The sequence below is a fragment of the Danio rerio genome, chromosome 7 (genome assembly GCF_052040795.2).
Source record: "Danio rerio strain M-AB ecotype USA chromosome 7, GRCz13ab, whole genome shotgun sequence".
Lineage (NCBI taxonomy): Eukaryota > Metazoa > Chordata > Actinopteri > Cypriniformes > Danionidae > Danio > Danio rerio.
The window spans coordinates 30731870-30744453 of record NC_141027.1 but is presented as its reverse complement, the minus strand read 5'-3'; the positions used below and the strand labels follow the sequence as shown (position 1 = coordinate 30744453).

The 12584-nt window shown below is 35.5% G+C and overlaps 1 protein-coding gene across 2 annotated transcripts in view; it reads right to left on the bottom strand.

Annotated features, from left to right (window-relative positions):
- The window catches only part of mtmr10 (myotubularin related protein 10), a 46936-nt gene that overhangs the window by 33531 nt on the left and 821 nt on the right, over window positions 1-12584 (bottom strand). For both annotated transcript variants that reach the window (XM_087259424.1, NM_001077597.3), the window contains exon 2: window positions 12183-12243. In XM_087259424.1, coding sequence (XP_087115550.1) covers window positions 12183-12243 — 61 coding nt within the window. The remainder of the gene's footprint in view (window positions 1-12182; window positions 12244-12584) is intronic.

Here is a 12584-nt window from a genome sequence, read left to right as displayed (position 1 = left end):
CAATCGAATGCTGTGTTAATGCCATGGCGTAATTACTGTAATTCCAAGTTGACATGTAATATTCTCTTGACATACACTGACTAGGGTCTATTCATTTCTATTGCAACAGTCTTAGACATCTACCAAATAATTTGTCAACCACACTAATTAAAAATGTATATTACAATAACTGCTTAATAAGTACATTTAATTATTACTCTAAGCACCCACATTTTTCTTAGGTTCTGCTTGAGGTGCAGCGGTCTCACACCACAACTCATACGAGGACATAAACTGAAATCTTGTATTTACAGTAATTCCAATATGTCATGATCACACGTACATATCTCCAGAAAATAACAACAAAGTTTATTTATATTGTTTTAATACTATGAAAATAGACTTTTAAATAGTGGACAGATATTAAAGTAATACATGACATAACTGGGGCACATGCTTGTTATAAACAGAGTGGCATGATTGTTGCCATAATAAGTACATTATTTTGCCGAGCTGTTTTGTGCTGGAACCTTGGTTGGTTTAGACCTCTCATGAATGAATATGCCAATGAAAAAACAAGATGGCAGCAAGTTTTAATGAGCAATTCACCAAATCAAACTGTGGCCAAAAGAGCTTAACATGCTGCAATTTAAGAAAACACGTGCAATTATAAAACAAACGCCTGCAAATTACAAAAAAATCTTCATCCGTTTGACAGCACACATGCTGTAAATCCTCACAACACAAACACATTTTTTGAAACGTGCAGCATTTTCACACAACACTTGCAAAAGCATTGAAACACAACGCAAATGTTTCATGTGGACCCAAAAACAAGAGGCATGGAACTGTGCCATGACTATATTGCTCAGTGAAGTTGTAGGTGATCTTTGAAAGGGGAGTTTTTTGTTTGTTTATTGTAACATATTGATTCCCATGTCTTTTGTATTTTTTGAACCTAAAAAACCATATTCTAAATTGTCGCATATGTCACATTTATGGGTCCTATTAAATCATTTCCGTTGTGATACGTGCTATTGATAAAATGCAGTGCGTTTTTTGTAAATTGTTTGCGTTGTGTAAAAATGTAGCATGTTTTTAAAGTGTATGCGTTGAGGATTTACAGCTCATGTGCTGTCAAACGGACGAAGATCTTTTTTTAATTTGCTGCTGTTTTTCACAATTGCACGTGTTTTCCTTAATTGCAGCACATTAAGCTCTCTTGGCCACCGTATGATAAGTACAATTTCAGAGTTGTTTGCAGCTGTTACACCGTATGAAAAAATATCACAAAGTATCATCTCAAAAAATATCACAAAGGCACTAGGAGATAACTAACACCATAACTGACTATTTCGCTAAAGACTCAGTGCCTTTTAATGCAGTGACCAAAAAGGGATTTAAAAACCTCATCCAAATGCTGGATAGGGAATATACTCTCCTGTCTCACGCATATTTTAGCCATTTTGCTGTACCACAGCTGTACGATGAATGTTGTGATATTTTGTGTAGCATCTGTAGTGATTATTTTGCTTATATACAATATAAGCTACAGAAAGGCTCTTTGCTGAGTGTTCTGTATTTTTCTAATTATTATTTTTTTGTTTGTATAATAAACTACACTATTTAGTTGAACTTATTTACAGAAAAGTAAGGTCATTTTCTTTGTGCTTACTGTTTGCTCAAGCAAAAAGAAATGGTGTTTTATTTGAATAAATGTTGGAGTAAGTTAATATCATTTCAGTTCCTTTTTTAGCTAATAAACATTATTGAGCTGAAGCTTACAAAGTGAAATCGCAAATCAAATCGAAATCGCAATATATGTAAAAAACAAATTGCAATGAGATATTTTCCCCAAATCGCACACCCCTAATTGCTGTTGAACTTTCTAATTATCTAAACAAACCAAAACTCTCATTTTTAAATTGCACTGTTAAAATCTGTTTTAGCAGACATGTCTACTTCTGTCTTTGGCTGAACTACATAAGTCACACATATGGAAATAAAGGAAAAGCACATTTTGCTTCACTCTAAACATAGCACTTCCTCTTCTGCTGGCTCTAAGGATCATCCAGACACATTAAGAGGCAAAATTGAACAGAGATGTGCGTATGCTGGAAAGGAATAATCAAGTCGCTGAGAGGAAGAGTGAGGGAGAAGAAAACACAAACCCCAGCTGTGAGCACTTTATGTGTGAGCGCAGTAAGGAGTGTTTGTCTCACAGCTGGGACGGATTCAGGGGTTACAGCAGGGCAGGGTGCAGGATAGCTAAGATGGAGGTTGGGTCCTGTGAGAAGATTTGCATCACAGGCACAAATACTGGTGAACATTTTACTAAATGACATGATTTTCTTATGACTACACTTGTTTGGAATCTGAGCCCACACAGTACTGACTGACTTTTACAACAAAAGTACACATGTACTTCATATCCACCACTACTTATTCAATACTTATTATTATATATTTATTAGAAAACCTGAGTAATCTGTTGCCCAGCAGGCACCTTCATCTCAAAACGCCACAAAAAAAAAAAAAAAAAAAAAAAAAAACATTTATAAAAAGTCAAAAATGCAAATCAATTTTATGTCAATTAACAACCTTGAGGCCACTTTTGGCACTTTTGAGGACACTTTTGTCAAACAGTGACAGGACAGTCCTTTACACTGATTACAGTTCTTTGACACAATAGATGTCAATTTGATGGTGTTTTGACATGAACTACAGACATCCAAAATTCTGTGTAAATTTGCCATTTGCAATTGAAGGTTTTAGAAAAATAAAACCTCTTATATTACTTCTTGTGTTGTTATTTTGGTGGTCGAAAGGAAGTCAACTTGTGGATGTCAAATTGGCGTCAATGTTTTGACATCAAATTGATTTGCATTTTTTGATGTCTTTGTCATTTTGACATCAAAATGTCCACTGGGTAATTCATTAAGGTCCCACTTTATATTAAGTGGCCTTAATTTCTATGTACTTACATTTAATTAAATAATTTGGTACAGTACACTTATGTACAATGCATCCTGAAAGTAGCGCTACACTTTTTCCACGTTTTTTTATGTTACAGCCTTATTCCAAAATGGATTAAATTCATTTATTTCCTCAAAATTCTACACACAATACCCCATAATGACAATGTGAAAAATAGATTTTTTTAAATTGTTCCTAATTTATTAAAAATAAAAAACCTGAAAAATCACATTCATAAGTATTCACAGCCTTTGCTCAATCGTTTGTTGATGCACTTTTGGCAGCAATTACAGCCTCAAGACTTTTTGAATATGATGCCACAAGCTTGGCACACCTGTCTTTGGAAATTTCTGCCCATTCCTCTTTGCAGTACCTCTCAAGTTCTATCAGGTTGGATGGGAAGCGACGGTGTACAGCCATTTTTAGATCTCTCCAGAAATGTTCAATAGGATTTAGGTCTGGGCTCTGGCTGGGCCACTCATAGACATTCCCTGTGGTGAAGCCACTCCATTAGTATTTTGGCGATGTGCTTTGGGTCATTGTCCTGCTAGAAGACAAATCATCACCCCAGTCTGAAGTCAAGAGTACTCTGAAGAAATTTTCATTTAGGATGTCTCTGTACATTGCTGCATTCATCATACTGCAATTGTAACCTCACCAGACCAGAGAATTTTGTTTCTTATGGTCTGAGAGTCCCAAGATGCCTTTTGGCAAATTTCAGGCGGGGAGTGGCTTCCGCCTGTCCACTCTACCATAGAGGCCTGATTGGTGAATGGCTACACAGATGCTTGTCCTTCTGTAAGGTTTTCCTCTCTCCACAAACACTTGAGCTGAGAGTTACCATCAGGTTATTAATCACCTCCCTGACTAAGGCCCTTCTTCCCCGATCCCTCAGCTTAGATGGCGGGCCAGCTCTAGGAAGAGTCCTGGTGGTTCAAAACATCTTCCACTTAAGGATGACGGAGGCCACTGTGCTCATTGAAACTTTCAAAGCAGCAGAAGTTTTCTATAACATTACCCAGCCCTGTGCGTTGAGACAATCCTGTCTCGGAGGTCTACAGACAATTCCTTTGTCCTCATGCTTAGTTTGTGCTTTGACATGCACTGTCAACCCTAGGACCTTACATAGACAGGCGTACGCCTTTTTAAATCATGTCAAATCAACTGAATTTATCACAGGTGAACTCCAATTAAGCTGCTGGAAGATCTCAAGAATGATCAGTGCAAACAGAATGTACCTGAGCTCAATTTAGAGCTTCACGGCAAAGGCTGTGAATACTTATTTTAATTAATTTGCAACAATTTCAAAAAATCTTTTCACATTGTCATTATGGGGTATTGTGTGTAGAATTTTGAGGAAATAAATGAATTCAAACCATTTTGGAATAAGGCTGTAACATAAAAAATGTGGAAAAAGTGAAGCGCTCTGAAAACTTTCCGGATGCTCTGTACAGACAAGTTTTTAAACTACTTGTACATAAAAATTATTTGCATGTAACTACATCTAAAACTAAATTCTACACTCAAAAATGTTTGCTGCTTATTTAAACTACTAAAATGAGCTTAAACAACACAATTTTGGAGATTTTGGGGGAAACTTAATTTGTTTTAGGGTCAATCCACTTCAAATTTGTTATGTTAACTTAATCAATTTGTGTTGAGACAACATTAACGAATTGTGTGGAACCCTTCATTTTTTTTTAAAAAAGTGTGCTTACATTAATAATTAAACTGTTGACTATCCCTTACACTTTAACCCACATGTACACCTACCCATACCACCTAACCTATCCCTAACCCTACCCATATCCCACCTCAGTGGCATCTTAAGAGTTGTGCAATACATTATAAGCATAAGTACATTGTACTTATTTTCCAATGAAAGTTCCCAGTAGTAAAGGCCACTTAATATAAAGTGGGACCTTCATTATTATCAGTTTAACATAGACATTTATATAAAAACTTCAATCTTCAGATGCACACAGGCATATTTATAGCTCAATTTATCTGTATGTATCTCAGTATGAAGACCCACTATCTCTATTACACATCTTTTCACAGACACACACCCGGTCGCAAATTTTAAACAACTTCCTCTTCCGCTCGGCATGCAGCCAAGCCTGTAAATGGCCATGAAGACGCATCAACGTGTGTCTAACCTCTGATTTACAGGGATTAACCAGCAGCTCATCCTCTCTTATTTACCAGTAAACAGCAGAAGATCAGTCTAGACTGCTAGTGGGAAGGGGATGCAGATGGTAGATTATCAGAAGCACTGTGAACGCAGCCAACGCTTCTGAAATATTTGTTTATTGGCTAACCAAAGAACAATCAGTAAAGATCAGTTTCTTGATTAAATGCAATGTCAGCTCATTGCTCAATTTGCATAATACTTACGAATGTTATCAAATACACTGTGATTCAAATGCAAGTTAAAACCTCTTTAAAAAATATACATTTATTATCTCTAAAATCAAAATAATACATTTTACAACGAAAAAAAATTAATATGTTTCAAAATATTATTATACATTTTCTTAATTAAATAAACACAGCTTTTTTCATAATATAAGACTTATAACAAAAAAATATAAATAAATAAATCGTATAGACCCCCATCCTTTGAATGACAGTATAACTACAACCCGATGACAAAATACACAACATATTATGGCCGATGATGATTACTTGATATTTCAGAAATGGCTGTTCTTGACGGTTAAGCCACACCACACTTGACAACAAATGTGCATGATGAAATAATTTGAGCAGAAGTCAGTGAGCATCTAAAAATAACAGCATCAAATATTTAGGTATGACCATGTGATCAGGCTTCCTGTGTATACATCCTGTTAGAAAAGGGGGGTTAATGGGTGGCATGTTTGATCAGTACACCTTCGCTTGTGTCTTTTAGCTTTGACTTTGGACAAAAATTATGGTAGAGCTAAAGAGTAAAATTGTTGGCTAAAGTAGGGAGAGAAGATGCTAAATATTGCAAGTGCAAGACACTCTGCTCTTAAAGACAGATCGGGTTTGCAGAGGAATTCTCTTGTTGCATTGTGCAAAAGTTACACGTCAGTGGATCAGAGCAACATGATAAGAGGCACGAAGAGGCCTAACAGAGAGACTGATAGAGAAAGAGAGAGAGAGAAAAAGAGAATGTGTGCGTGGGTTTGTAAAAGGACACCGTTCATGAGACAAGGACCATGTTTTGTTAGATGACAAGGCACCATTGGACTTCCATGTGTGTGTAGGGAGTGGTGGAGAGATTTAAATGGAGCAGTTAATCTGAATGGACACATTATTCTAAAATGACACCACATGCAGGAGTCACTAAAACATTCTCAGAGTATGGTAGTTGATGAGTCTTTCATTTTTTTTTACATGTCTGCAACAAGAAAGCCATTATGACCTTTTCAGTATAGTGCTCCCAAGTACACTGAAAAAATTATTCAAAGATGATTCCTTGGACTTACTTAATTCACTTTTTTTTTTCAAGTTAAGTGGTTGTACACCAGGGGTGTCCAAACTCGGTCCTGGAGTGCCAGTGTCCTACATATTTCAGTTCCAACCCCAATTAAACTCACTTGAACTAGCTAATCAAGCTCTTTCTAGGTATAAAAAAAACTTCCAGGCAGGTGAGTTGAAGCAAGTTGGAGCTAAACTATGCAGGACACTGGCCCTCCAGGACCGAGTTTGGACAGCCCTGCTGTAAACAATTTATTTGGGCTGAATTTGAATCAACTAATCAAGCTGAACATTACTAAATTTAATTTCTTTGTTTAAATTAAACCCATATAAATTGTTTGCAACAATTTTGCAGACATCATCTTTTTCAATGTACGATGTTTATGATTAAAATACATTTATTTAATGCTCACTTAAAACAAATCTATAAAACACCAACAATTTAATAGCGCTATTCCTCAGAAAACCTCAAAGATTAAAATTGTATACCATATTGCACAAAACAGCTGATTTTTTGTTATTTGGAGAAGAAAGTTATAAAAAACAAACCAACATCCTTAAATGTTAAACATTTCAAGCTCACAACAATTAATGTTCATTGCAAACAAGATATCGGTTTACACTTATCAGTGCAACACAAGCGGTTCAGTTTCAAAGTTTGTGACTTTGAAGTGCATCTCTAACTTTCTCTGAGTAAGGTTGCATTAATTTGATCAAAGATACAGAAATCTCAGAGTAATAATACCATTTTAAAATCAAATTGTAACAATTAAAAGAATTATTTATTTCTGTAATGATTTCCCTTACTCTTACTGAAACTTTTAATTAGTAGTGTATTTACTTTATTCTGTAATGTGAAAGTAAGGTTGTTTCTGCCCAGAACTTCCCATTCAGTCAGCTATGAGAGAAATGACTTCAAACAAACAGCGAAAAAACTGGTCAAACTACTTGCTCGACAAACAAATGTGTTTAAGACTATACATAAAAATATTAAAAAATCTAAAAAAAATTATATAATAAGAAAATACCTCATCATCAAGTATAATACACTCAAAAAATGATGTTTGTTCAAAGTACTTTAGGGCTGCACGATATTGGAAAAATGTAACAGTGTGCTACTTTTTATTCTGCAATATATTTTGCAATATGAATGCAATTTCACCAGATGACTTATGTTTTTTTGGAAGGAATTTATAACGTTAGATTGATAGAGATGATTCTGCCATAGAAGTGCATCTCCATCAAATCTAATAAGCAATCTATGAATACAATAAGGAAAAAGACATTAGGTTTTCCAAGTCTACTAGCATTCAGGTACAGTAATTAAATTATAAAAAATAAACGAAATTCAATAAAATTAATCATTATTAATGTTACAAATGGTACAATTTCTTACACCTGAATGCTTTTAAAAATCATTATACAATCACAGGCCTTAAAAACACATGTAAATGATAAAATTCTAATACATACTCAACACTGCATATCCTACAATGTGACTATTTTAAACGAACACATTGCCATAGCCATGCTGAAACAATATATTCTGCAGCCCTAAACTACTTGAATAACATGAGGTGAAACAACACAATTCTTGATGTTTTTTGGAAAACTTAATTGTTTTATGTTCAATCCACAGTTAATTTAATTCCTTCATGTTGTCCTAACGTAAATCGATTATGTGGAACCAGCATTTTTTACAGTGTATATCATGTAGCTTAAGCCTTTTTATCATCTAAAAATCAATGGAAGTCAATGAGACCGGAAGTCTCAAGCCAATAAGGTTGCAATGGCTGTGTCCACTAATGTGTGCACAATAAGGTCGATAAAATTAAAAGAAACCAGGCGTATTCCATCAGACAAAGAAGCTGGCAACAAAACATGACACTAGATTTTGATAGTGTACTCTAGAATCAGTATTCAAGCCAAAAATGAACCACATCATGTGCCACCCTACTATCACCACAGCCCGCAAAACACAGTGACAAGAGAGGTTTGGTTTTAATTCCACATGAGGAACTAAAAATGCATATAGCACTTCTATTTTGGAAACAGGGAAGGTCCATGCTGTGCTGCTTAATTATAAGGAGTGAACGCCTAAACGCAGAGTCCTTCCCCATATGCCACAGCTCTACGGTCGCCTTTCTGTTTGTTTTCCAACACTTCTAGGAACAGAAAAACTGTCTGGTTGCTTAAGATAGCTGCAAAGCCATCACAAACCAGGAGCTGACGCGTGTGTTGTTCATGGCTTGGAAATATCTGATCTAAAATTGCAAGTGTTAGAAACGTAGAACAGAACAAAAGGCAGGTATTAAACTGAGAGGTATAAACTACCTGTCAGAACATGAAGTCTGTACCAAGACATTAGCAATAACAAATGTACAAATGAAAAAGAATGGTACACACCTTATGCTAGTGTGCTTAGTTATACGGCAATGACAAGATCATAGCAAATTCTAAAAACTCGTTGTTGCCATGCTCGTCTATTGACTTAGCAAACATCAATCTAGTTAAAGTGTTGAAGTAGGTGGAGGACAATTTTGCCATATTTGTTCAAGAGCTCATTGAGGCATAGTTCACCCAAATTAAAATTACATTATCATACACTCCTAACACATTATGACATCTTTGGTTACATAAAAAAAAAAACTTTCTATGGCACAAAAGTTTTTTTTAATAACAGAAAAAATATATATAGAAGGAACAACAATTATTTTAAGAACGGTTCACTAAAGTTTCCTTATTTCTTTCTACAATAACTTGATGAAAACCTGACAAAAATTATACAAAGAAAATTCCTTGAATTTACTTAATTCACTTAATTTGTTTAGTTAAGTGGTTGTAAACTGTTTATTTGGGCTGAATTTAAACAAACAAATGAAGTTGAACATTACTAAATTTAATTTGTTTGTTTAAATTCAACCCATATAAATATTTTGCAACAAAAAGTTATCTTCAAGACTTAATCATCATTAAGTTTCCTTATTTTTACTACAAAAACTCCCTTTTGGAACCATTATTTTTAAGAGTGATGTTCATAATAAGCCATGTGTCTTTCCTCCATGGAAGACAAGACACACACTGGTCGCTCTTTCCCATGCTATAAGAGGAAATTTAAAGCTTTAAAAAGACAAAGAAGTGTCACAAAAGTGTCACAAAAGATGTAGATATGATTGGCATTCAGTTTTACAAATCTTTTTAAGCAAAACAATGGCTTTAGATGAGAAACAGATTCAAATTTAAGCCATTAAATTGTTCTTTTGAGTAAAATCCTTTTTAATGAATAAATTAATCCAGTTCACAATGATGGCTGGTGAAGACTGAATAAATCAGTTAAAATTGGACTGATAGTCTTCATAGATTTGGTCGAAGCAATTCTTGAGTTAAACCCAGACAGAATTAGGACAGCTTATCTGTGAATAATGATTTAGCATTTGTCTGTCTGTTTCTCAAAGCAATCACACAAACTTGGGTTAGAAGAAATAGATTATGTCTGTAATAACCACTTTTATTTATATTGCATCGATTTTGAAGTAGATTTCAATATAAAAGAGCAGTGCACTTCCTAAAAAATGACTCTTTTTGAAATTAAATGAAAATTTTTCATGTTCCACAGATGAATGACAGACGGGTTTGGTAGAAGTGATTTCCATTTTGAGGTCAACTGCCCTGTTAACAAAAATCAATAACATCAGCTGAGTCTGTAAAAAAATCTATCACATCAGCTGAGCCTCAGATATTTGCCTCTATTTACAGTTCAAAAATCAGGAAGTGGGGCATTAAAAATGCCTTTAAGAGGAAAGCAGTGAATCACAGACCCTCTGTAGACTCTTCAACTGGCATCAAAACCAAAACAAACCAAGGCAGATCACAGGCTCTTTATGCGAGTCCACGCATTAAAAATTCAGAGACAGCACAAGTGCAGGAAGCAGGCTGGATAAGATAATGTTTCGTATACAGGAAGGACCTAGTGAATATCATGTTTGAGTGATCACTTAATGCCGAGACATTTCATTTCTGTTTTATTTCTCTCCCTCTCTCTTTCTCTGTCAAGCAAATGTGTCTCTTGCCAAATGAACAGAACATGTTTACATCACAATAGCAGAAGACGACTGGTGATGCAATAGCAAAAAATAGAGAAAAGGGCAAAGAACCAATTGCTATGGAAACTAACAGGTGGCCTTCTGTTAATTCATAATATACCAAAATGTGTCCATCTGAACAGCTGAAAAAAGCAACAAAGCACTACCAAAATGTAGTTACAAAAACACACTGTGTTAGAAATCATCATTCAAATGTAAACCAAAGCAACTTACTGTACAATTATATACAGCAACTTTTCGGCTTCAGTTTATTCATCCATTCATTCATTTTGCTTTTGGCTTAGTACCTTTAATAATCAGGGGTCGACACAGTGGAATGAACCACCAACTTATCCAGAATATGTTTTACACAGCGGATGCCCTTGTGGCTGCAATCCATCACTGGGATACACCCATACACTCTCATTCACACACATACAATACAGATAAATTTGCTTTTTTTAATTCACCTATTCAACGCATGTCTTTGGACTGTGGAGGAAACCGAAGCACCTGAAGGAATCCCACACAAACACGGGGAGAAACATATGCCTGAATAGTTGGCGGTTCATTCCGCTGCGGTGACCCCTAATAAATATGGGACTAAGCCAAAGGAGAAAAAATGAATGAATTTTAAAATGTTAATTGTTGTGAAAATTCAGATTCTGCTCTGAAACAGGTTTATCTAAAACTCAGAGTTTGTTCAAATGTTCTTCATTTTAAGGAACATGCAAACTCCACACAGTCGGCTGACCCAGCCGAGACTCAAACCAGTGACCTTCTTGCTGAGAGGCAATTTTGCTACCCACTGCTCCACCGTGCAGGCTTCAGTTTATTCATCCCTCAGGAAATTTGAGTGGAATGATAGCTGCCCAAGAACCATATTGTTGAATAAGATTTCAAGCGCATTTCAATAATTTGTATTCAAGAAATTATAACAATGAAAATGTATTGTATTCAACTTATATATAATGAAGACGCAGTGGTGCAGTGGTGCAGTCGGTAGTGCTGTCACTTCACAGCAAGAAGGTAGCTGATTCGAGCCTTGGCTGGGTCATTTGGCGTTTGGGTCATCTGTGTGGAGTTTGCATGTTCTCCGATGCGTTTGCGTGGGTTTCCTCCGGGTGCTCCGGTCTCCCCAACAGTCCAAAGACATGCGGTACAGCTAAGCTAAATTATCTGTAGTGTATGAGTGTGAATTAGTGTGAATGGATGTTTCCCAGAGATGGGTTGCAGCTGGAAGGGCATCCGCTGCGTAAAACATATGCTGTATAAGTTGGCGGTTCATTCCGCTGTGGCAACCCCAGATTAATAAAGGGACTACATAGCAATACATAGTGAAGTTATTTCACTGTCAGACATCTGTCACTTTGCTGACAGCTGATCAGTTTGTGAGATCAAAACAAGAACAAAAACCTGCTCCAAAGCATGGTTAGTCGTGCAGCATACAATGAAATAGAGAAGTAGCACAAATCAACTCATCATTTTGAACATGAATAACCAGAGTTTGTTAAATTTTAATTTACCAGGGTAGTCACTGAAATCGTGTTTCCTGAAATACGCACTGGTGGTTTGAACTATCAAACATACTCTGTGAAACTTCAAATAGTCACCCACACCAACCTAACCTTGAAGGTTGTGAGCTGTTGTGATAGAAGTAGTTTTGAAATCACTCACCCGGTAAAAGTTTTGCTTCTAGCTTCTTGATAGGCAGTTGTGGACTTTTCTTCAAATCGGTCTGTGAAACATAAACACTTATAACTCACTGTACAAGTATGCAATACAATGATAGTCATAATAAAGCTAAATTATCTAATTATGGGTCTAAAAAAATAGTGAGCAACAGCACCACATTGTATTATGTTGAAAATCAGAGTTTTTTTTATGAATAAGGAATTTGTGGACATTAATGTTAGATTAGAGGAGAAAAAGCTTTTTTTTTCACTGTCCATGGGGTTATAATAATTCATTACCCCATGAGTTAAATTTTAAACATCCTGGCTACTTATTTGTTATTAAGTTATGTAAAGTTGAATGTATATCTAAATAGGTTACACATTTTCATCCTTATAAAGTTGG